The sequence below is a fragment of the Ciona robusta genome, chromosome 11, assembly GCF_009617815.1.
Source record: "Ciona robusta chromosome 11, ASM961781v2".
Classification (NCBI taxonomy): Eukaryota; Metazoa; Chordata; class Ascidiacea; order Phlebobranchia; family Cionidae; genus Ciona; species Ciona robusta.
The window spans coordinates 6348000-6375010 of NC_143245.1; the positions used below are offsets into that span (position 1 = coordinate 6348000).

At 32.6% G+C, this 27011-nt stretch overlaps 2 protein-coding genes across 2 annotated transcripts; one reads left to right on the forward strand and one right to left on the reverse strand.

Annotated features, from left to right (window-relative positions):
• Positions 1-119: 119 nt before the first annotated feature.
• On the reverse strand, positions 120-20399 carry LOC149728800 (HEAT repeat-containing protein 5B-like). The gene is made up of 42 exons (XM_089889174.1): positions 20115-20399; positions 19579-19790; positions 19317-19365; positions 18901-19110; positions 17683-17851; positions 17318-17431; positions 16979-17115; positions 16716-16866; positions 16313-16450; positions 15091-15226; positions 14795-14909; positions 14531-14642; positions 13959-14111; positions 13515-13614; positions 13197-13306; positions 12807-12940; positions 11821-11925; positions 11256-11469; positions 10738-10927; positions 10202-10361; positions 9686-9875; positions 9342-9421; positions 9152-9241; positions 8860-9016; positions 8335-8493; positions 7950-8056; positions 7443-7584; positions 7093-7196; positions 6710-6787; positions 6336-6497; positions 5918-6004; positions 5454-5634; positions 4893-5063; positions 4445-4572; positions 3851-3980; positions 3620-3761; positions 3202-3317; positions 2695-2810; positions 2292-2403; positions 1884-2029; positions 959-1160; positions 120-581 (listed from the first exon to the last, which is right to left on the reverse strand). The coding sequence occupies exons 1-42, from the start codon at positions 20238-20240 to the stop codon at positions 244-246; spliced, it is 5973 nt and encodes a 1990-aa protein (XP_089745300.1). The 5' UTR covers positions 20241-20399; the 3' UTR covers positions 120-243.
• A 433-nt stretch (positions 20400-20832) lies between these two features.
• On the forward strand, positions 20833-26037 carry LOC149728801 (adenosine 3'-phospho 5'-phosphosulfate transporter 1-like). Its single transcript, XM_089889180.1, has 7 exons — positions 20833-21205; positions 21396-21547; positions 21985-22103; positions 22379-22535; positions 23009-23269; positions 23622-23792; positions 24332-26037. The coding sequence occupies exons 1-7, from the start codon at positions 20995-20997 to the stop codon at positions 24581-24583; spliced, it is 1323 nt and encodes a 440-aa protein (XP_089745306.1). The 5' UTR covers positions 20833-20994; the 3' UTR covers positions 24584-26037.
• The last annotated feature ends 974 nt before the right edge of the window (positions 26038-27011 follow it).

The following is a 27011-nucleotide window of genomic DNA, read 5'->3' on the forward strand; positions in this document are numbered from 1 at the left end:
CATTTTTTTAATTCAAATTGGGACGAAAAAGGGTATGCAAACTTGGACCATCTTACCCCAACCTTCTATACGAACTCTGCAGTTCTTGAGTAAACGACCAGTGTAAAATCTTACGTTCGTTCGTTACAGTTTCATTTATTAGCGATTGGAAGCATTAAAAACAGGAGAGCAATTGCTGAATAATCTACGCAGCTGCTAAAATTTACGATAAATATATACTATATAGATATAACTTTACAGATGCTACTTTTTTCCAAAGTTAGAAAAATCCATTTTAAGCTTAATAGATGGTTGTGACGGCTTATTTGTCGCGGAGGCTGCGGAATTTTTAACTACAGCCCTTTCTCTAGCTTGCTGGGCGTCGTTTTGATTCTTACGGATTGCGTTTTCTAAACGAGCCTTAAATCCAGGTACGGTTTCTAAAGACGATTTAAACGGCTCAGGATAAGCTAGCCCGATTTGTAAAAGCTTTTTAAGTGCGCTGTCGTGTAGAGAGACACGATGTTGTGTAGTGGTACTGGTGGTGGTTTCGGTAAGACAAGATATTAGAATAGGAACAACCATGCCTACAACTGCTGTTTCTGGAGATAAAAAAGAGTTATGTGAGTTATATAAACCTAATGAGCAGTAGTATAGTAGGTTGGGGTAAGATGGGTTCCATAAGAACATAAAATCCCATATTTACTAGTACAGTTTTTATTAATTAACTAACTTGTTCAGATTTGTGAGGATACAGTTATATAATTCTGTAAATGTACTTTGTTTACTACCAAATGGGACAAAAACAGATAATAAGAAAATGTCCCATCCAACCCAACCTAGTATATGTAAAAGTAATAGAGAAAAAAAGTTATGGTTTTTAAATAAGACTTAAAGGTTACAGCACTACAACATTAAGCCTTTGGCAAAAAAGATAAAGTTTTAAAAAAAAAAATATACACAATTTTTTTTTACATACTGTGTTGATTTGACGTCGACACAAGAAGTTCCATTACGTTCATGCACTCGGTGGCAACAGAGAGCCGGGAGGAGGAGATCTGATCCGGATGTTGGAGCTTGGTGATGATGGAGGGAGCGAGGTGTTGGATGAAGAAAGATGAGATGTTGGGATCATTGTGACGGAAGATTGGAGAGATTAGAGATAAAGTCTTCAGTTCAATCTGGGAAGATTTTAATTATTTTTTATGAAATCTTTTATGTTTTTTAAATATATATAGGGATGCACATTACAGAATAATTAGGTATTCTAGGATATCCTAGAATACTTTATTTCGAATCTAGAATTCCGAATCTAGAATTTCGAATCTTTTTATATTTATAGGAAAAAATAATTTTACCCACATAAGTCAGTTTATTGACTCTTTCCTACCCGCCTTGTTGGAACATGAGCTGTAAAATGATCAAAAATTGTACTATTGGGTAGTTTTTGCGTCATGAAACGTATAGCAGGTTATGAAAAGACGTTACGAAACGTTTACTCTTGAAAGTCCCACAAACACAAAAATATTTTTTTTCAAAATTAATAAGTTTCAAAAATTGTTAATATAGTATATGAGATGACGTGTAATTACGTCATTAAACAGAATACCGAATCCCGTAATTAGATTCGAATACAAAAGGATTCGAATCTCACGGATTCGAAATTCTGTAATGTGCATCCCTAAATATATATATATCTTTTTTGAGTGTTTTTTATTATTTTTAACATTTTTTTGTAGAGGATAAATAAGTTATTTTTATTAATTCATTGGTTTCTATGTTTTACACCTTGTATCTTTGCAATTTGATTTATTCAGTAATATGACCGTTAAAATTGGTCCGGCATTTCAAACAAACCAAAATATACCCACGAAAAATATTTAATTTTATTTTTTTTCACTAACTTTAGGATCACTGGAGGACAACTTGTTTTGGAAGAAGTTAACGATTTTCCTGTTGATCTGTGGTTCATCCACAACACTAGGTGGAGCAGTGAGGATGAAGAGCGAGATGGTGGTTACCATGGAGACCGGGTCGTGGTTCAATGAATCTAAAGTTTTTATTAAAAAGAAAAAAAAATCTTTTTCAAAAATCTTTTAACAATTTTTTTTATTTTAAAACTTTTTTTACATTTAATTGCTTTAAACCATCTTTAATTTAAACTTTTTAATACATTATTCAATTTATTCAATTTATTCAAAAATACTTTCAGATTTTAGAGAAAAACAATAGTGCACAGTTATTAACTTTTGTGGCGTCAAATCAAGCCTAAAATTTGTATAAAATGTTGTTTTGCGCTTAATCAAAATTACCGTCATCGGCAAAGTCTAGAATAGTAAGCAGAGAGCTTTGTAGAAGTTGGATCCATTCATTGCAGTATTTTCCACTTTTTATGTGATCAGAAGTTAGTAATTTGCGAAGAGACTTTAAAAAGAGAATTCAATTTGTTAAAACTAACATAAAAACGTTTAGGACAAGTTGGTAAAAACACAATACGGAAATATGGGACATTATGTGCTAACAGTTCCATCTTTTCCACAGTACTGTACAACTTTTTAAAAATATCTATTAAATAAAATGTTTGAGGGTAAAAAAATTAAAAAGAAATATATATAACAAGTTTGAGAGTACTATCCATATTATTTCACAGTACTATACATTTTTTTCAGCATATTTAGGAAAAAAAATTTTAGAGTAAAAATTGTGACTTCTCACCTGTAGAGCACTGGTAGTAGCAGATACAGAACAAATACTTCCATCATAACATGTTACACTTTCTCTTAACACTCCAGTAAGAAGGAACAATATAGTTGGAAGGATGGTTAGACAACCTATGTGTAAAAAATAATGTTTAAACGATCCTAATTTAAATTAATGATATTAATTTAGATAACTTATGGTTGCAATTTTTTTTGGCGTTAGTAAATAAAAATGTTTTTTTTTTTTCAAAATGTATTTGACAATAGAATTTTTTCTGTGGTTGAGGTAGTACAGCGTAACATGCCATTGGGCCTGAGATTCAAGCCAGAGTTGCCCATTACCTACACAATATAATCTTTGGTGACCACCGGGTCTGAGCAATGTCCATTATATGTTTATTTTTTTTTTAATGTTTTAAAACAAAATTTGGCTAATTTTTCTACCAGGCATAACATAATATAAAGGTTGCTTCCCTGCAATTTTTTTTTATTTTACACAAAATATATCGAACAATTGTATCACCTCTCGGAGAACATAGATCCAAGATATCTGTAAGTAGATTGAGAGCAGTTGATACGAGAGTTGCTCCTTCTGTTGGTAGCGGACCACGTTTTGGTTGGTAGTCACTTGATGTGTTTCTGTTGGAAGAGGTAAATAAAATTAAGTAACTGACAAAAATATGACTAAAAATAACTGAACGAATAAATGTAAATTGGCCGGAAAACGACAGTCCTTATAACAAAGGTGTTGTTTTATACACCTCAAACCAGCTTACGAGTTACCATGTAAGTTACTTTGTGGGTGATTATTTTTTTGGGTGTTTTTTATATTTTGATGTATGGCTGAAAACTTAGTCAACCAATGAGTGACAACTGGGTTAGAGCAATTGCCGTTAAATGTCTTGCCCCTGGACATATACGCCCACAGTATTTTTTCTCACCTAAAAGTAGGGTTGACTGATGGCATTTTCCGCACGAGGACACACATGCAAATCTCAAGTGATGCAAAGACGAGTGATCTTCCCGCTTCAATTGATCCATTCTTCCCTCCTTCTCCTTGTGATACTTCAGAATCTGCATCACCTTGGTTAAAGCAATGATTTTTAATAAGAAAAATCAAAACAAAAAAAAGATATATTTCGAAAAAGAATAATTTCAGGGAAAACAATTACCTTTATTCTTATACTGTATGGCTCCAGAAATAACCTTCTTTGCAATTCGAAGAACAATTTGCTGTGTGGTGTGTGAGTCTCGTGTAAGTAGTAAGCGATGCAATACATTCAGTAACTCGACGGATATTAACTGTAATTTTACAGGTTTCATTTAACTATGGTATGACATAGTAAGAGACTTTTGCCTAAAACTTTATATTCTATATGAGTGAGGTTTCCAAAGCGTGATATACTATGGATTCTCACATGTTGTTTAATTTATTTAATACCCAGACACCAAAAAAGCTACAACTCATTTAGTGACAACTAGGCTGGAGCAATTTAAATTAAAAAGTTGAGTAATGTAAATTGCCTAACGATACAAATACCTACTAATAAGTGTCGAGCATTAAACAGATATCCTTATTCCAAAATTAGCATATTTTTAAAACCTTTTACAATATTACACATCAATCATCATACATAGTTTCTTTCTTATAAATTTTTGGTAATTATTAAAACTGTGAAACACATATTCCTATTTTACAGCACACAATGTAAAACCTTTTAGCTAATTAATATAAAACTTATTTATATGCACACAACATTAATTACATGATCCTCATTTATTTTCTTTCGTGTCCATTCAGATGAGAACAGAGAATCCAGTGTTGAAAGACATGATAAAATCACACTGATTGAATCTGAGGTGCGAGGTGAGCATAGAGCTTCAACACAAACACCTGAATAAGTGTGAAAATGTTAGAAGTGATGAAATAGCATTAATGAGAAGTGAAAAATCTAAAATAAAGTATTTTAATACTAAGGTATATTTCTATATTGCTGTTTGTTGTTTAAATTTAGTTTTGCATAAAAAAATAAAAAAGTACTAAAAATATGTGTAATTTTATAATATGCAAAACATTTTGCATAAAAAGGGAACTGTACAAAATATTTCCATTTTTTACACAAAAAAATAGTTTTTAACTGTGTAACTTTATAAGCTTACACTGCTAAAACATACAAACTTTACACAAAAAAGTGAGTTTATTGTAAAACCTACCCAACGCGAGGTGTAACTTTGTGTTGTTTTCTTCACTCTTTACATCATCATCATCACTAGCAAAATCCACATGTGCAAGCCATAATGATAATGCATGTAATATAGTCGGCCATGCAGTGGCGTAATGGCCACGAACTGACGACATTGACTCAATCGTGAAAAAGTTTCCACCTAAAGAAAATAATAACATTTTTAAATATATATTTTACTGGATCAGTGGTTAAGCATTTGCAACAAAACTGTAAGATACCAGGTCCAATGCTTTATACTGATATGTGTCTTTGGAAAATAAACTTAGCTTCATACTGACATGTGTGGGAAATAAACTTAAATAAAGCGAACATTGCTTTAACCCAGTGGTGACTAATAGGTTGTAGCAGTCTGCATTTTAGGGTAGTGGGCAAACTCTTGCATAAATCTCAGATTCCATGGCGTGTCTCACTGTAGGACCTCACCCACATAGAATGGAAATAAGATGCTTCCACACCGTAATAACAAGTAAACCTAGACTCTGGTTAAAAATGCACTAAAAAAGGAATTCTAACTTTGTATTCTAACTACCTTGTTCTGGTAAATGGGAATGAAACTCAGGTGGGAGCCTCAAAATTGCTTGATCTTTCACCACAGCTACCCAATGTTGGGATAACACGTCAAGGTGGGGTTGTACCAGTGTAAGCATATTCTGCTCGACGACTCCTGTAGGGTCAATTGAAGGGTCAGGGTGCATGGCGGCGATGTAGATCTGAGAATTTGGGGGTTTGGGTTAATAAATGGTTTTGTAATTTAGAACATACCTGTTTGGGTGAAATATGGGTGTTTTTGGATATGAAGGGTGTTATGGGTAAAATATGTAGGTGGAGTTTTGGTTTATAAAGGGTTTTGTAACTAAGAATAAAATTGTTTCAAAAAAAATACGAGATAGGTGTATTTGTACAAATAAAGGTTTTTGTAACTAGAGTATATCAGTAAATAAATGAGAATAAATAATTAAACAGGGCATTTTAGCAGTTTTTACAAATACATACCTTGGACCAAGCACTCAACACTGCCAGTTTAATCATTGTAGAAGCACTTTCACTGTATGTTTCTTTACCCTCTGTGCCTTGTTTAACCTGAAGATGTTTCATGTGTTACAAAGAAAAAGACAGAATACAGAAGTTAGGTGACAATGGGTCAGAATAAAAAGTCCTAATTTTATTCAGCATGAAGCAAAATATTGTACATAAAGTGGATACCACTTAGTGGAATGCATATCTTTTTAGACAGAATATAAACAATTTATATAAGTTTGATTATGCTAATAATTTGCAATATAAATATATATATTGCACACTATTAGTTAGACTCGATTTTTGTTGTTTATGTCTATAACTTGTAATTTAGTTTAAAAAGGCAGTATGACTTAAAAAAGTCATATGTTAATTAAAATGCATTGAAACCAACCATGTCCAGACTTGATACCAGTAGAGTGGTCACTCGTTTAAGATCCGATAGATCCCTTACAACCAGACTAGTTATCCATGCACTGCACACTTCGCATGCTTTAACCATAATCTCTCCTGATGTATCAGAAGATAGAAAAGCTGGACGTAATGCAGCTCCAACCTGGTGGGTATATCAGGTATTATATTACATATACAAACTTTTCCAAAAATTATTTTTTTAATTTGCCTGCGTTTTTTTGTTTAATAAAATTTAAAAAATTTATAACCTTTACTGAAACAAAAAAAATTGGCAAAACAAAAAGGGTAGAAAAAAAATTGAAAAAAATTAGATGCTATCTTTTTTTAAATGCTGGGATAGCTAGATGTACTTACATTAGCTTGGTATTGCTCTAATATAACTGAACCTTGGAACTCAGGTTCGGGCACGTCTTTAAAATATTTGATCACGTCCTGTATGAAGGTATATAGCAGAATAATGTCGATCTGATTACTGTATGTCAGTAAAAAGGTACAAATACTTAACAAAAAATTTTCCAGAATATTGAAGTCTTTACTACATAGTTTATGTAAATATTCTGTAACAAATTTAACTTTAAAGTCGAGTAACTGGAAAAACAATCATAAATTTTGCAAAAATAGCATAAAAAAATACAGGTAAATATTAATCTTTTTTACACTTATCAGACACAATATAAAAGAACTGATTTTTAGTAGATGATTTGAAGGTATGAATAAAAAACTTTATAAGTGGTTACCTGCAGAGCTTCAAGGCCGGCCATTTTAAGTTGAACACTGTTGTCAGTGGATGCCATGAATGACATTCTTACAAGATCCGATAAATGGATGACCAGGTAGTCACCTGTGCGGATACAATATGGCACATTATAGAAAATTACACACAAACTACATGTTATCTTTCTAGCATCCATTTTTGCTTTTATCACAAATACAAACTTTTCTATATTTAAATAAATTGCTTGCCAAAATAAAATTTAAAAACAAAATCATAAATTTTCCTAAAGACAGACAAATTAAAAAAACAAAAACAATAAAAAAAAACAACTAGAAAAAAAGTCATACAAATTAATATTAATTTTATTTTTACCTGTGCCTTCGTTACGAACGACATTTCTTGCTTGTTCTAAATTAAAATGAGCTTCATCTGAACTACTGTGGCACATTGATATTATACGACGTACAAGTTCAATGGCAAATACACGCGTCGGCCATCTTGGTTGGATGACATTCTGAGAAAAAGGTATATAAATGTATGTATATATATATTAAAAAAATACAATATATTCAGATAAATTAACAAAAATACAAATTACCAAAACCACAAAAAACATATATTTATTATTATGTTTTTTTATTATATATGTTTTTTGTGGTTTTGTTAATTTGTATTTTTTTAATTGGTTGGAAAGCTGTGGTTTAAGTTTTAATGTTGTATAAGTAATTTTATGCTCATTCTTACTTCCATACCTATATTAGATTAAGACTACTGCATACAGACTAAATGGCTTGAAATATCATTTATATATTAGGTAATTAAAATTAATTCCATTTGTCAAACGCGACGGCGAATTTCGAGGTCTTAACTTAAAATTACCTCTTTCTTTTTCTCCTTATTTGCAGTAAATATATCGTCATCATTTTCATCTTTGTCCTCGTTTGTTTCCTGTTGTTCGTGTTCAATCTTGCTTAGAGCAGTATTATCTGGATTTAACAAGATTTAATAAAAAGGTACAAAATATACAATTTTTAATATGTTAATATATACTAATTTCTAATTTAACAACATTTAAAAAAACAACAGATTTATGATTATATTATATTGTGGATTATGCAGACATACTTTTTAGACTTTTTCCTTAATGGTTTTTACCCCTAGCATTTTTAACTCTCTTTTTCATTTTAATTAACTTGATCTTCATTCAGTATCAAATTCAAAAGGAAAATTTGATGTCATTACAGTTAAGCATGTAAGGGCATACCAGTAGAAGCAGCAAGCACAGATTTGCACAGTGTAAGCCAGAAACGTAGATTTTTCATTGCAAGGTCTTGTAGAATATGATTGATTGTGTCTCTAATATCAGATGCAAGTTTCGTGTTCATTTCTCGGTCCAGCAGCGAAAATAATGCACCTTCCAGGCCTGTGGGAGAAAGTTTAAACTTTAAATAAGATTTTAGAAAATTAAGGTTGTGTACTAAGTACAATTTTTGAAAATATTTTTTGAGGTGTTTTTCCTAGCTCAGAAAATGTTTTTTTTTGGATTGTTTAGAACAATATTTTTGTTGGATTATTAATTATTTTTGTTACTTTAATGTAAATTGTGTAAGCCTTGGATTACATAGGGTATCTGTAAGTAATATAATAGATGTTGGTATAAAATATTTATTACTGCAAATTGGGCTGACATTTAATACATGTTGAATTAGAAATAATTTAAATACTTTAAAACTATTTTTAGCGTTAAAGTTTTAGTTTAAATTCATAAGAAAAAAGTAAAGTGTTTTACCACTGTCAGTTATAACTACACCACGTTTATTAACATCGTCATCTTGTGTGTTAGTAGATGCTATCTGACAAACTTCTAATGCCTCCTTCTGTGCCAGTTGTCGCAGGCATGAGACTGACGCGCGTCGCAGGATTAGATGCCAACTTGATAAGTATCGCTACAACCCCCCCCAAAAAAAAAAAAATTTTTTTTTTTAATTTTGAAAGAATTTTAATTAAACGAAGTTAATAACATTTTTAACAAGATTTTATTATTATTGAAAAACAACAATAGTTTATAATCTGATTCTTACACATAGTCTTGGTACAAGAGATGCTACTTCCACATGGCGTGGTGCGAACATATGAAGTTGCTGAAGGCAGCCAACCGATTCTGCTTGAACCTGTGTGAGTATATGTGAATAATCATGTTGAATGCCTTACAAAAAAATATGAAAAAAAATTAAAATATAAAAATTAATAAAAAAAGTGTTTTGTATTCACCTGTGCATCTGCATGATGCGACATGATCGCACATGATGTTAAACAAGATGATCTGATGCCAGATATTGTAGAACTCGTAACTGGAAAATAAACAATAATTAATTTTATCAACTGTCAACAATATTTAAATTATTCTTTATATACAGGTTTATTAAATTGAAAAATATACCAGTGTTTTTAATTATTTAAGCAAAATATTCCAAATTTAACTAAAAAATTTGCGTTTAAATTCATATTTTAGGTCTCTTTTACCATATTACTATTTATTTTTTAGGTCTCTCTCTTAAAAATTAGCAATAATTAGAACTTTTTAGTAAAACTACTTTCTAAATCTGTTTTACTACCTTGCATTTCAGGCCCTATGGTCGTGACGAGCGCGCTTAAACAGCGACCCAGACATCTGTGAACTTGTATATGGTGAGGTGCCACTTGTAGAAAAAGGGTGAGCACGACTTGGAGGGCAGGTTCGACAAAAGAGCGGAACATCGGACCAAATGCATCGATGATTAAAGAGAGAGCATGAAGTGCCCACACCTGAAATCATGGGCATAATGCGAGAGGTCTGGGGTAAAGGGGTTACATTTTGTGTCTTAGTTTTACTGTCAACTTAATTTTGTAACAATTTTTTTAACAGGTGATATTTTTTTTTGTTTTATCACTCCAGTTTTACTGTCAAATAACAGCTGGTTTTATATTGATTTCAGAATAAAATTAAACACATATGTTGCATGTTGCTTTGTGTGGTTAAGTATAATAAAATGTGAATACTTTCTTCCTGTTACTGTTTGTTTTGTGATCTAAAGGTTTTTACATTAATTTAACACAAAAAATCTAAAAAAAGAAAGAAAGTACAAGTGTACCTGTACTTCGGGAGAGTTACTATCCTGTGAGAGAGCCAGTAGAATACCAACACTCATTCTCAGATGTTGGCCACTACCCATACCCCCCACATATCTATGCAAGCAACCCAATGCAAAAGAATGGCCAGTACGGGATATCACATCTCTCGCTGTCTTTAATCTACAAATAAATGTGAATATATACACCTGGTGTCAGCTTACAAGTTACCACATATGTAACTTTGTTGGTGTGTATTTTTGTATGGCTGATAATTTAGATAACCCATTAGTGATAGTGACTACAGTTGGACCAATTGCCGTTAAGTGTGTACACATGCGCCCACAGCAGTAGCAGTGACAAGACTTGAACCTAACATATCACCTATGGGCATTTGCTGTTGGGTGATTTCTTATATTCCCCATAAAGAAGACACAGTGTATGGTTAATTGCAGTTTCATACCAAATTTAAATCAGGTTTAAAGTAAAATTGCAATAAAATGTCACAATAAGTCCAAATGACAACAAAAGGCACAGCAAAACAGACACATTCACTCACTTTTCAAAGCACAGTTGGGCAGTTTTTGAAAGGAAATTATTATCGCTTGTGACTTGTGTCATTCGACCCACTGCCTCACCAGCTGCACAACGTAACGTAGCATCAGTTGATGTTAGAGCTGTAATAATAAGACTAGTGGCGGCAACTTGTACATCGTCACCACCTAAGTGTCTTTTGCTTTCAGCTAGCCCTGTAGAAAGCAAAAAAAGTTTAACAATCTTTGTTAAAAATTAGGAAAATCTAATTTAAAATTTAAAAAATCTAACATTTTACAATCTTTTTTAATAAAAGCATTTTACAAAGTACAAACACAATAAGATTGCAATGAACCTTTCACAAAAAAAATAAAATTAAAAGCAAAAATATGATAGCAATGTCTTTGTAAGAGAGGTTTAGCTAAACATGAAATCATTAATATTTGGGAACAAAGGTTATTGATTTTTGAGCAACAAATAAAATATTTACTTCGTTTGGTGCTCATTAAGTTGTATATTCAAATATAGCGAAAAAACTATTACCTTTGAGAGCACATATCAGAGCTGTGAAAACATTAATTTGAATCGCTTTTTGCCGCTGTGCATTCTTGCTAGCTTGTTTGACGCACTCATCAAAATGGTTGAGCATTTGAAGTCTGTGTTTCATTGCTACATGAGGAAACGCAAGACCAAACAAGGCAATAGCTGCGTCAATCACACTAATGCCTAATGGTAAGGGACCAGGGGCAACATTTTCCTGTGAAAATTTTTGGTTAGGTTTGTGCATGATGTAAGTAACTGGTAAGAATTAAGTATTGGCCATTAGTTGCTACGATTTAAAAATTAAAAATTAAATAAGACTATAGAATAACTGATTACAAAAAGAAAATTTGTTTCTAGAAATTTTTTAATTTTTTTTAAGGTTTTGTTTGAAAAAAAATAACCATTTTATTTATAGATGTTAGAACTTAGAAATTATTAAAACCATCATATATATAGTCTATAAAACAATTTAAAGTGTTTAAAAAACCATTAAAACATAATTGTTTGGTATTCTACTAATCGACTATGTGTTTATGAATTCTGTATAATCATACAAGCAGCTTACCTCATAATATTGAAGGTAGACTGTAGTAGGATCATGCTCAATTGACCCTGAACCTGAACCACTGTGACTTTGTAGCTGGTTTTCTATCAAACTCTGATCAGATTCCTGTGAAAATTAACAGTTGTATGAATAAAGTAACCTAATTATGATCCATTGTTGGAAACGACAGTCTTATAAAACGGGTTCTGTTTCATTCATCTCGTGCATGCTAACAAGTTACCACATAAGTAACTTTGTTTGATTTGTTTCTTACTGACAAATTAGAGAACTTGCAAGGGACCACTAGGTTGGAGCAATTGTGCCCAAAGACACATTTGCACACAATGGTAGGGGTAACAGCAACTTTTGCACCGCTAAAATCAGGTTAATTTTAAAAGTTCTGGGAAAAAATGCATTTCTGCTTTTAATATTTTTAATATATTAAATCTGCAAGTGACAAAGAATAAAAGTAATATGTTAGATATAGAGAAATCTATTTATTTATTCCATTCAAACTTTTGCATTGAATTAGCATTGGAGAAAGGTCAGTAGATCGAATAAAAGCGATCAAGATATTGGAAACACAAAGGATTAAAATAAACCCCAGTAGCCAAACGAGTATGAGAGAAGACCAGACATCTTTACCACTTACTATCTAAATATTTTGATCGTCTTTTAAACAATTAACATCAGTCTATGGCAGTTGTCAGGATACGGTTTTATAATTTTTAAAATGTTCTTGTTCTGTTTACTACCAAACGGGATGAGAAATTAGAATGTAAGGATACCATCTTCCCCACCCTGCTATACATATTATGCAAGGTTTACTTTTTTTAAAAGACTGACGTTTAAGCAGCGCTATATTCTATGTTTTGGTATTTACCCTAGGCACCCGTAACATTCTGCCAATGGGTGCCTACAACTTACCAAAATTAAAAACAAAATGACATTTTTGCTTAACATTTTGCCTACTCACAAACTGACCATGTTATTTACACATCACATACCTTCAGCCATGTACCAAGCAACACATTATCATCATGATGGCAGAGGGAATGTAGAAGAGATGTTGTTGTGTTAGCTTGATTATCTGTGAGGGTGAACTCAGCTACAAGTTCCCTCAACAAAGCATTGAAACTGCCTAAAAGTTTTTAAATGTATAAAATATAGAAATATTTATACAAAATTAAAAAAAAACACATTATAATTAATAATTTTTTGTGTCAGTTTTCATAATCAATTCTTTCTTATCAATTTTTTAAATTAATATTTTTTTTGTGGCATTGTGGTTCAAGTGGCTGCTATCTATGCATTTAAATACCACATGCTCGTTCAGAGATTTCAAATTTTTATATTTTGCTTTTAAAAAAAATATATAAAGAATTGAAATTACCAACCTTCATAACTTGTTGGTGAAAGTAAAGCAAGAATGTCGTACAACCTCAACCTAACCATGGCTGCCCCTGCTTTTAAATGGGGGCCGTACAATGAGATTATTTGGGGTAGTCTGAAAAGTACAAAAGAGTTAGACATTTTTAGAAAAATGCATTTATATATATACATATTTGTACAAAAGGATATTTCTTTAGAAACGAAATATTTTTCACATAAAAAAAATAGAAATGCAAATTTGTGTGTGGAATATTTATTTATGTTAGCTTATAATATTCAAGCTTTCTTTCATAATACAATGTCACTAACACAAGAAATCTTACATTGCCATCATAGCCAATGCACTTTCCAATGGAACCATCAGCTTTCTAGTGAGTTCTTCTGTCAATATATCTCCACAATGAGCAACAAAACTCCTCATAGCTGTATATGAGAAATATAAGAAAATAATAACATGGGTTTTTAATTTGCCAAAACACCCAATGTGGCACAAAAAATGATGTATAACTTTGTAGACCAAATACTAAACAATAAAAACCAACTATTGTTTAAATAGTAACATAGTCAAATGATGATACAGCAAAAGTTATACAGTATTGTGGACTGAGGAGTAAGCCAAATACTTATACCCCATATTTTAAAATTGTGTTTTAACAATTAAAAACTGAAAAAATAAAATGACAATGAAAACAAAGAAAATAGATGAAAACAAAGCAAAATAACATTAAAATAAAAAATCCATTTTATTTATTTTTGTTTCAACTTACCACATAAAGCTCCTGATCTTGACTCGAGAGTGAGTTGCCATGAAAACGCATCTCCTCGCTGCCTCTCCTGGTCCAACTCCCGCATCGATCGTGGAAAGCTGGTCTTCCAGAGCAGGAGGAGCTTGGGAAGATGGGGGCGAGCGAAAGTTGATCCTGGATGCGGGAGAATCAGAATTATTTGGGACGTAATATGGAAAGAACAGGTAAAAAACAAAAAAAAACACGAGCATAAACACACTAAGAATAAATAGTATACTTTTGCTGGAGTCTAGCATGTAGTCCCTCTGTTTACATGAAAGATGTAAACCAGTAGCGTGGCCTGAGTGTTGGGGTAAACAGCCAAATCTGGCCTAAAATACATGGTCCTCGACAAAAAACTCACTCATACAGAATAAAACAGATTATGCAGGTCCAAACCTTAAAGTATGCATGTGAATGTGGAGGTGCATAAAAAACTTAGTGTGACTTGTGACATGACTGACTTAATGACTTTGACTAAGTTTTTTTTCGGAATAACTATGTACTTTCATGTTATGCCTGGTAGCACCAACAAAATATTCATAGTTTCATACCAAGAGTGAGAAGTGATCCGATCATCAACCATCCTCCTTGTGTCCGGAAGAGAGAGAGGCGACTGTTTTGACCAACTGATCTCAGCATATCTTCCGCTAACTTGAAGATCATCTGTAACATTTTTTATTTAAAAAAATATTTGTTACTGTTTGTATCACATACAATTTTCTTTTTGTAGTTTAAAACTTAAAAAAATTGTAAAAAAAACACCCCAAAACTGTGTTACAAAACACATATGTCTTGACTAAAACACACTACTTTACCTTGCCCTTATCATAAGGAATTCCCATCGGGCATTCTCTTGCAGCACCAAGCAAACTTGCAATAGCCGCACTATACCCTGATATAGCTTCTCCTGATGACTTAAGGGTTTTTATTCTGTTTAAAAAAAATAAACATATTTTTAATTATACTGAATTATAAATGAAGAAAAATGGTTAACTCAAATGTCCATTTCTAAATTTTTTAAAAGCCATTGGCTAAAAAATGTTGCCTATCTCAATTAAGTAAACATTTTATCAATAATAACATTTTCTATATTTTTTATATAATGACTTACTTTTCTGCACATCTGTCAATCATTATTGATAGTTGTGATGGCAGGGCAACTGCTATGCATCGTAGACACCAAGCTGCCGATAAGCGCGCTGCATGCGAAGGGTATAACAACACTGCCAATATAGGATCCACTATACCTGGAAATACACAGAGAGATCTTGTTACTTCTGCTATCAAGCATAATGTAAATAATTTTTTAGCGGCCTATCTGGTATAAAAAAGTTGTGTATTTCAGACTTTTTGGTCCGTCTGGCGACATTTAGTGGTGAAGTCTTGTAGGATGGCAGAATAGGCATCAGAAACTCACTGTTTTTATATCAGAGAAGCTGCTAAATAATTATACATACAGATGTTTGCTGAGAAAAATATAGCAAAGCTGTTTAAATTGATACAAGTAAACTACATGTAGCATGAAATCAAATACCATATGTTAACAATTAAAAAGAAAACTGCAATTAAAAAGAGTTGCAATTGGTCCATTACCCGACACCCAGGGTGCTAGAACTCATTTAGTGACCAATATCTGATAAGTGTCTTTTCCATGCACACATACGCATATTAATAGCACTGGTAATCCTTGAACCTGATATCCTTTAGTTACGATGCAAGCACATAACAACTGAGCCACAGCAAAAGTGTGTATATTGCATAAGCCGAAAGTAACTTGGCAAGACTTTGTGATCACCATGTATATTTTAAAAAACTTAACCTACATACAGTTAAGTTATCGTTTCTTCAATATGAAACCTAATAAGTTAAGTGGGCTTTTCGGTAAAAGTTTCATTAATTATTCTGAAACGAGCGACCAGCGTTCCCGTAGTGAGTTATCAATCAATAGAAGTCATAAAACTTTAAAGCAAAACGCTACTCAAGATAAGTTATAAATAGAATTTAAGTTAATAAGGCCAGGGACACGAACACAAGTTCGTTTTTGGGGGCAGCAAATTGGTTATGTAGCAAAATACACCTGCATATGTAGTTACTTTACAACAAGCCTACACGACCATTCTGTTTTTTATGTTTTTTTTATATTCTATATGGGTAAGGTCCTACAGTGGGGCACACCATGGGACCTAGCGTTCAAACGTAAGATGTCCAACTATCCTGGCTGATACCCAGACTACATGCCTAAAAATAGCTCTTAAAATACCCCATAGTGATTATACCCATTTTATATTAAAAAAAAATTATGTAAATGTTATTATTTGAATGCAGAAACTTACTGTTCTGTGCTTCAACCACCAAAGGCAATGCAGCAGTTGATAAACCTCTCATTAAACTTCCAACTTCTTGTGTGGCACATACAAGAACATGCTGGCTGGATAAGATCTCCTGGTTAGAGTTGTCTGACACGTTTGCATCTAAAGAGATAAGGCGAGATTGTATATAAAATAGCAATTTTTTTGGTTATAGCACTCATATGCGTCTTAATTTTTAGTCAAATTTTGCACAATGACTGGCTTAAAATGTAGTTACAATCATAGTCAATAATCTTGAAAACCAAACACTTGAATACAGTGCATGAAGACCATATAATCAATATAATCACAGTGGTAGTCATGTTGGTGGTCATGGGCATATTTGAAAGCAAAACATAAAATAGTAACATAGCATATCATTTATTACCAAGATAACTTGTTTGCTTTGATATGATTCTACAAAGTTCAAGGACAGCTACTTGTTGCTGTGGTTCACCCAACATTGCTCCAAGCGTGGATCTGAGTATGAAAGTGATGCAACGACGGGAGTAAACCGCATCCACGTGGGAGACAGAAGCCTAAGGATGATCATTTTTTCAATGGATTGTTATGTTTGTATTGAAACAAGACTAATTTAAAAATAGGATTCAATTTAAAATTCAAGAAACTCCACTAATTATTTGTACATACCTTGGGCTGGGCCACCATTTCCAGTACTTTGTTTAAAAACGTTGAGATATTTTTCTGCAACCAATCACTGCCAAGTTCTCTCACAAACTCAACAAAAGCTTCGGAAATACCGATTCGAATATTTCTTATTGAAGAAGCTGTGTATATTTTTGGGAAAATAACAAACAAAACCTTCGTAATAATTTTGAATTATGACAAAAACAGAACTTATATAAAAAATTGTATAACAAGTAGAAACAGTTATCCTGTTTTTTAGTTATAAAGAACAGTCCATTACAAAGTAGGTGGCTTGAAAAACTGACAACAAAACTAAATTTTTCGGCAAATATTTTTACTTACGACTTGAATTTCCCTTTAAGAGGTCTCTAGCGCCCCCAGTTGACCCAGCGTTTAAAAATCCGTTTGAGAGCGAATTAAGAACTTCTTCTAAACTTGGTTTCTTTCCTTTTGCCACTTAAATACACAATTCTAATAAAACTATCATGCAAAAGAGACTTTATCAAAGTAGCAAATTAAAAAAATTGGGGAACACAACCTATTTATAGAACTACATTTGATTCTTTTAACTTGTAATTTTACAAATCATATCCTTTTTAAAACAATTTTTATATGGGGTCCCCTGCTCCTCTTCTAGTTAATGTCTTTAACTAAATCTGCTATTTAAAAAAAAATACGAAAAAAATTGATAAGAGTAAACTTCTTACGTGTTGGTTTTGTTCTCTGGCTTCCAGCTACAAAAGTTCCGATAAGTCTCGCCACTGCACACCTGGTCTCATATGTGCTACCTTCTAAAGCACGAACACACTGTTGCATTAGTGGCTCGAACTCATTTGAATACACAAAGCCAGCTTCTTTGATTAGTTCCTCCAAACACTGTAAGATAACTAATTTTTAAAACATATACATACCTTTTAGCACATTAAATTTTACATTGATCTTTAAACAAAAAGTTTTATTAGTTATTTATAAAAAAAAACATTTCCCCTGTCATGTGGTAAGATTTGGTCAGTATCCCACTTTGCACTTAATAAAATCGCTCTTTGTATGATTGTATTATATTAATATATGTATGTTAAAATTAAAATTTATTTAGCTGCAGGATCATTTCATAAAATATGTTATACCTGGCTGCAGTAAGATTAAGTATATATATGTATGATTACTATGGGTATGAATATAAGACATGAAACTACACCACTGCTTAACAAACAAAAATGAAAATTACTGGTTAATTTAGAAAAAAAATGAAGAAATTTCAAGGGATTATTAAAAGTTGTTTTAGTAAAATAAGCATCATTGATTTTTATGACGTGTCCGACACCTTTGGACTAACATAGACTTGTGTCCCTATGGAAAAGTAGTATATTGCTGTCTAATGTAATATCGATAGCCGATAGGACACTAACAGTGATATGACAGTAAGTAGACTAAGGTGTTTGTATTTGTATATTGTATATATCATTAAATAATAAATATCAATACCTTATATATAAATATATTATTTTTATATTCCATTTGTATGTGATAAGCAAGGTAGGGACATCGGATTTAGGTCAGAGTTGGCCCATAATCCCCATATTATCAACAGCAACAATACAATATGTGATATACATTGCGTCAGGACAGGGGCTGGGCCATGCAAATGGCTTGCCCATTGTTAAAGCTAAGTAAATGGGCGATAAAACAGCACTATCAGTTGTTTTGTGGGCAAACACTATCCAGCAGAGCTGTAATAAATTATTCCTACCATTAGTGCAATTTTAGTTAAAATTAGCTAGGCCTATAAATCAAAATAACACACACTGACATTAGCGAGCACAGGCCACTGGCACCTCAATACAGTACATGATAAAATGGTTACTATACACTATTACACTTATAGCAATATCAAACATTTCTGCATATGCACATCATGTACTTACTTCTGCAGCTGAACTCCTGACAAATGTAGAACGATCGGCCAATAGATGTTTGGCAACTTTATAGATATCTCGGTGACACATCGTTGCAGAAGATCCTAATCCGATGAGCAGACACTTGAGGGCAGTAAGTGTCTCCGAGCGTGTTTGCGATTCAGCATTTTTTAATCCTTTCACGAGAACTTGAACTGTGTCCGTAAATAAACCTCCCAACTAAAAAAATTTATTAAACATATAATCAGAATTTTATGGATATTCTGTTACTTCTACTTCAGGCATAATGTAAATAAACGAAACTTCAGAATAAACAATTTATTACACTAGATGAGCCATTGAAAAATTAATTATATTTCTCCTATTTGTTGTTACTTTTGAGATCACTTTCACACTAAAAAATACGTGCAAGTAATGTTTCTTACCATTCTTCCATTGTGCTCGTACAATATTCCAATCACTACAATTGCAGCTCTGTTGAAAATATATAGAAATTTTTTCAATTTGTTTTATTTACTGATATTATTGTTTTGCATAGGATAACTGACTTAAGTATAAGAAATATATCAGTAGGCCTTTTTATTTAAAATATATCAAATGTGTATCACATAAAATATAACGAACTTAAAACACTCTCTGTTTACTATATGGGCAAGGTATGATTTAACTTTAATAAAGGTAACTTACAGTCTCACAGACAGATAGCTTGGCGAATCATCTTTGCTTTTAATGATATCTTGGCACTTGCATACCGCATCATATATCCCAAAACTGTCACCAATCTTGTACAATGCAGAAAGACAATGCCCGATAAGAGCTCTTGTTGGTGGGCCAGGTCCATCAAGAATTTGGTTGGTAAGCTGTTCTATAAGCTTGTCTTGTTTCTCTTTAATATCAGACTAAAAATGATAAAACATTATTTTAGAAGTTCTAATTCAATGTGACATTTTGACAAGTGCCATAAAATATGGAGTATTAGTAAAATATCTTTTGGTTACACCATAGCAAAATAACAAGTGACCATGAAGCCTATATGTTAGAGATTAGTGCATAAAGTTACAGGTAGATTTCTCAATGTCACCCATTAATATAAGGGCACTACAACAGCGAACAGTATTGTTGTATGTGCCATTTGTAATACGCACCAACGCATGAATAGAGAAATCAAATATTATAATACAGATGAATCAATTACTTTTAATAAAAATAACGTATTTTCCAACCTTTTGTGAAGCTTTTAACACTTTCTGTAAGAAACGTAGCCACTCATAAACAAATACACCGCGCTTGTTTTCTCCAACAAGTTTTAAAGCTTCCTCATTCAAAAGTAGTCCGTGTGCCAGCTCCATTTTCAGTCATAAGATTGGTTAAGTATATACAAGCAAATCTGTAAGCTTTGAACCGCTACTGATCAGTAAAAAGACAGATATTGTAAAACCAACACAGTGCGTTTTAACCGCTCCTATGCCTAGAAGCGCACTACATGAATGATGACGAAAGCGAATGTTTGTTCAGTGCGCTCTGCACGTTCAGAACTGTCAAAGATTTAGTTTGGCTTAGATGTCCAAACGGTAATGCAGAGTATTTTATAAAAAAGATATGGTAGCTTGTAACAAATTAATATAATATGAAATTAACTTAATATATGCGTGTCTGTCGTAAATGAGTTTTGACAGTTCTTAAAGATTCCGATCGATTTTCATTTTCCCGCTTAATCACGAAGCGTCGGTTTTTTGTTTATCGCTTTACTTTACATGTATAAAAGTTTGTTGTCTGTAAATTTGTATGATAGACTTCTGCTTTGTTTCAAACCGTGTATTTCTTTTTCCATTTGCAGGGTGAAAAAAAGTGGTTTATCTACAACCTAGTGGTCTTTCAGCGCGGAGAGAAAGGCACTTGCTAAAGTGTAAATACGTAGTTGCGGTCTTGCCGTTGTGGCGATTCCGGTGGCTGTACTGGCTTTTTCAGACGCGCTTGTCAGAAAGTTTTAATTGCACTGTATTTGTATAACAACGCATGTAATGTCGCAGTAGTAATTCATTTACTATTATTTAGGAAAAGAACTAGTATTATTTATCACATTGTTCAGGTGCCACCAGAAAAATGTCACATAAGTCAACTTTAATTTGTTTTGTAATTATAACGTTGCTGAACATACAATGGGTCAGTGCTCCCCCTATATCTGACAAACTGGTTGAACCATCCTCTTTTTGGATGGTAAATTTACTTAAAAATTTGTTCGGATATGCCACAGTTGTCGTTCCTGCCATGCTGTTTATTAGATACATGAAAAAGATCAAATATAATGAGACAGGTAAGATTTTAAAATAAACTTTCTTTATTAGAACTGTATATTTAAATTTTACTGTCAGTCAACAAACAAATATCAAAATAAAATGCTGAAATAAAATAAAGACCATATCAGCATACACTGTTTCTGTTTGTAATTCATGAATGTTAATACTGGAAATACTGGCAATAACACATTAATATCTTTACTGTAGGCAGCGGCTTATGCTTTCCTGTGGTCAAGTCCTGTGTATTCGGAGATGATAGTTCCGCCGAAATAATTGCAAAGCAGCAACAACATGCAGAAAGTGACAAACTGCAGAGTAAAGGGTGTCTTAAAATTCTTATTTGTGCTGCTGGTTTACAGGTGTGTATTACTGGTATTTTAATAACCCCCTAAACGCATGTTCTGCCCTTGCTAACAGGCATAGTTAGGTACTTGGATTTAAGGGTAGTTACTGTTTATGCGAAGTTAAATCAATATGTCTCTGGTATGTTAGAATTAATACAATGCTATTATTTAATCTGATAGGAAATACAATAGGAGCCACTGCCTTTGTGTAACCTAACAAGAGTAACAACTGTGTGCCTGTATTATATTACTGGACTGATTTGAAGTACTAACAGTAATTTTATTTTTTTAGAATTAAATGGTTTACAATCCAATATTTAAAAGTAAATAATTTATGACTTGTAATGTTGAAGTAAAGGACCAACTCTGGCTTAAATTATTACAATTTTCTTTTGCATATAGGATCTTGACCTAATTTATATAAAATCTAAGGTTTTTAATTTATTTTTTAGGTTTCTTATTTAACATGGGGTGTAATACAAGAACGTATTATGACACAAGAATATGGAAAAACAGATTCAAGCTCTGGTGAAAAATTTAGCAATTCACAATTTTTGGTCTTCGTAAATAGGTACTTCTGTCTGTTATAGGTTTAAAAACTGTTTAAAGTTTTTCACTTTTCTTGTAAAAGACAGTTAGTGACATACATATATATTTGCTTTATAAGTTTCATGTATGTGCTTTACTGCTTTTGTATAATAACTAAACATTTTGTATTTTTCAACAAGCTGAAAAGGGTATATATATTATATATTGTATTTTACCAGTCAATAAATTCTAATCAAATATTTATTACCTTAAAATTATGTTTTTTTAAATATGACTTTAACGATTGTTTACTTTCAGGTTACTAGCAGTTATAGTAGCAGGGGTTTATTCATTTATTGTACGCCAACCCAGACACTCATGTCCGCTGTATAAGTTTTCATACGCCTCATTCTCAAACATTATGAGTAGCTGGTGTCAATACGAAGCTCTCAAATTTGTCACTTTTCCAACCCAGGTAAGGAATGTTTATTCTAGGCATGAACTAAGTAATTGTGTAGAGTAATACTATTAGAATTAGACAGTTATGTTTTTTTTGCTGCTATTGTAAAATTGCATTTCGTATTTAAAACGCATAAACATTAAGTAATTTCTATTTGGTTTAACTTAGTACTAATATATTTAAATATATTACTTTTCTAGCTTTGATTTTATAACATACTGTTTATGCATTAGGTTTTAGACATAGGGTTTTAATTACAATTACTCGTATGCATTTAAACATGATCTATTAGGACCTAGTGAGTTACTTAGAAATTTATACTTAAAATATTTACAGCTATTCTATGCTGTTAGATGCTGTTAGATGTTACTTACATAAATACTATTGGCCAAAACTTGGCACTGTAAGAAGTATTAATATTTTATTACAATGCTACACACATACAGTATGTACAGCCATTCTTAAAATGTCTCTATTTTCAATTACAGGTACTTGGTAAAGCATGCAAAGTTATACCAGTCATGTTAATGGGGAAGTTGGTGTCAGGAAACGTGTACGAGTTGTATGAATGGATCACAGCTACCATGCTATCAGTTGGTATAAGCATGTTTCTGTTCTTTCAAAGCGGCCAACACGACAACAACGTTCATGTAAGCGAGGAAACCTATTCGACGCTTGTGGGAACTTCGTCCGGTGTTGTGCTTATGCTCGGTTATATGATGTTCGATAGTTTTACGTCAAATTGGCAGGTAACTTGTATGTTTTACTCTGTACCCGTTTTAGCAATGACAGCCCATAGTTAACATTGATTGTGCATGAGAATACGATTCACTTACAAAGTTACTTAGTGGTAATTCGTAAGCGGGCACGAGGTGTATAAAACAGAACGCTCGTGTTATAACAACTGTCGTTACCCTGCCATATGCAAGGACAGATACGGTATTTTTTTATTCAATTTTAAGGAACAATGTATGTTAATTCACAGGAAAACGACAGTCGTTATAACACGTTGTGTATGACTATAAAAAAAAATGTTTTTTTTTTATATATGTTACATATGTATATATTGTAGATTAATTTAACCTATTTTTTCTACTATAGGGCAGTCTCTTCAAAACGCATAAAATGTCTTCAGTCCAAATGATGTTTGGCGTCAACTTGTTTTCATGCGTTTTCACCTCATGTTCGTTGCTCGAGCAAGGAGGTTTTATAGAAGCTGCCCAGTTCATGATGAGACACTGGGATTTTGCGATGCATTCTGTTGTATTATCGGTGAGTGAATATTTACGAGGTTGTAAATTTAAAGACGGTGTATGCAGGGTGTGGTCGTTTCATGATTTAATTGCGGACTGTGCGGTGTTAAACACGCTATTGTTTGGCAGAACTTGCATTGTTAAATATACACCCTGCCACCCCTTTGTCTCTGTAATATAATTATCTGTAATATTTAGTTTAATGCGGGCTAGATTTTGCACCGTTACAATCCTATTATAATGAATAAATTTAACGTATTTATCCTCGTGCAGTGAGGCAACGACAGTAGTTATTACACGGGTGTTCTGTTGCATACACCTATTGCCCGCTTACATTCTTGAGGGTAGTTGTTTTTATTTTCTTTTAGTTTTTTTGTCTGTGACAATTTGTACCATTGTACAATAGCAGTAACTCTTAAACACTTTTGTCCAAGGACACATACACTTACAACGGTAGCAACATCGACGTAATTGCTGATCTAGATGCAATCGCCTCACTGTCCCATAACGCGGCATATTTCTTTTATAAACAATATATTCAAATTTATTTCTTTACAGATTTGCTCTGCCGTCGGACAGCTGTTCATTTTCTACACAATCTCAGAGTTCGGCGCTGTAGTCTTCACAATTATTATGACAGTGCGCCAAGCAATTGCCATTTTACTATCATGTGTGATATACGGACACCCGGTAACTGTAATGGGCCTGCTAGGAATTCTCGTCGTATTTCTAGCCCTTTTCCTTCGAATCTATGCACGCAGCAGGAAAACGACTCTAAAACAAGCCGCGAGCGCGCCTGGCAAAATCTGAAGCCAATTGTTAGCTATAACGAATACCACAATTTATTTTTGGTACCAAGTAGTTACTAGTTAGTGTATACTGTAAAAAATGAAGCGATTAGAAATACCATTGCATGAAGCTAGCGTATATGTGGTACAGTGTCTTATTAAATTTGTACCTTCACTTTTAACGTTCACATATATATACACATCTATAACGGGAAAAGCTCATTTGGCATATACGGCATACTCACGTACTTACTTTCCAGACGCCTACTTTTAAATTAATTATAGGTGTACGTTTTATTTTAAATTGCAACCGTATAAAATCACAAATTGGAACAGTACAGTTAACATTAGAATTCTAAATTCTTCACTCGAAAGTAGTGACTACATATTTCGCCGTTTCAGATTAACCAAATTATTGCAGTACGTCATGCTGTACCACTTCCTACTTACCATTTATTTATTTGTGAGCACAAGCACTTCCAAAAATAAATGATACATTTTATATAACTATCTTTTAAAACTTTATTGCGAAGAATTTTTAAAACCTGATTTTTTATAATTTATACTGCGGATTTTCATTATAAACGTATTTATTTATAAAATGTATTTCAGTGTAAGTTTTTTAGCGTGTTTAAGTCACTTTTCTGTTTAACCCTATGTGTCTTTTAAACGATAAAATTTTGTACCACGATGTTAAAAAATTTAAATTTAAACAACATCTTATTTTATCGCTACATGCTTATTAGGAAATTAAAAAAATCTTTTAATTAAACATTGTAAATTACACACAAACGCGTATAAGTGAGTTAAAGTAAGTGTTAACACTGTAGAGTGTATAGGCTTAAGTTATGCTTGTATTTAAGCAGTAATTTTGTGTTTATTTTAACCGATATAAATCTTGTTTCTTTTAGTTACAGTCAACGCATTGTTTTATGAACAACGGACATCAGAACGTTTTAATATGTGTGTTAATATTTCGCCATATTTCCAAAACAGCGTAATGTTTATATATTAGGTTGGGTTATGGTTGTCGTGTTTTCAGTCCCATTTACAGATTTTTCCAGCCTTTTTATAAAAGGGTTAATTTATATTATTTGTTTAAAACATATTTAGGAAATATCGAATGTTATGTGCTAACGGCATCCATATTCCCCACTCTATAGTAGGGTGGGAAAGTTGGGACATTTTTAGCACGTAATATCCAAATATTCTGATCATTTTTTTTATATTTAACAACGGTCGTTCGTGGTGATATAGTTTTATAATTCTTTGAATGTTCTTTTTTTACTACTAAATGGGACAGGAAAATAGAACTAAAAAGTGTCCCATCTTCCCCCACCCTACTGTATAATCGGTTTGTGCAATTTTGGTTACATTTGCTGTTTACCGTGGCACATTTACGTACAGATTATGTGTTGTATTTATTTATATTTTATCTTCCAAATTAGGGTAATAAACTTGTATAAATGTAATGTACTTCACACGGTCTACTGGAGATAGATTACAATGAATCCCTAATGTTTGGTTGTTACTGTTAAAAACTATCAGCATTAAAAGGTATTAGCTGTCCATTTTTACTGACAAATGGACAGTGTGGGAATGCATGTAAAGCTTCATAAGGCTACACCATTGGTAGCAGTTTAAGGTTGCTATTCGCAAATGCTAAATGGCGGTGTTTTAGTTGGTATTTTACCCAAGCAGGAAAAAAACTTTGATTTCTATGGACTTTGTCAAAACCTACTACTAAAATAAAGGCATTTCACATACGCCGATTTTGGCGCGCTTTCGCGATTTTTCAAAACAAAGATTTGATAAGAAACCGTTTTAGGCATTGTTACGTCACAGCCACTAAAATGATTAACCAATCAGATTTCAGTTCTTCGCGTCCAGCGCGTTTTTTGTCACTGTTAAAGATTCTAGTGCATTTGCGTTTGTATTTGCTGCTAAACGTTTTGAAATCGTTTTGGAATACTATACACGAAACGAAAGAACTACTGGAAGAAGAAATGATGGAGGTTTGTACATTATGCATAAACATACTTGTATCAAACTATATTACATTTAAGCCGTTATTAAAGCCTTGTATTAAGCAATTTTAGTACTCCTATCGTGTTTTATGTAACAGTGACCTTACAACTGCTCACGAGTTATAAAATTTTACAGAAACGAAAAATATGGATGGGGGATATAAAGGGGAGAACTAAGATGGAGCCATAGCATACCCAGACTAAGATTTATTCTTAGTCAATGTAAATACTAACCTAAATATGAGCTGTAGCATAAAAGTCCCTTATACTTTATTGGATGCTTGTTTAAAATTGCATGATGATGTGGTACGTTTGGTGTGGGATGGGGAAGTATACGGAGATCAAAACATTAAATGTCCACCTTAACTTGCACACGTTAGTAATGTAGCCTGTTTGGGAAACTTGGGTTTTATTTCTTCATAT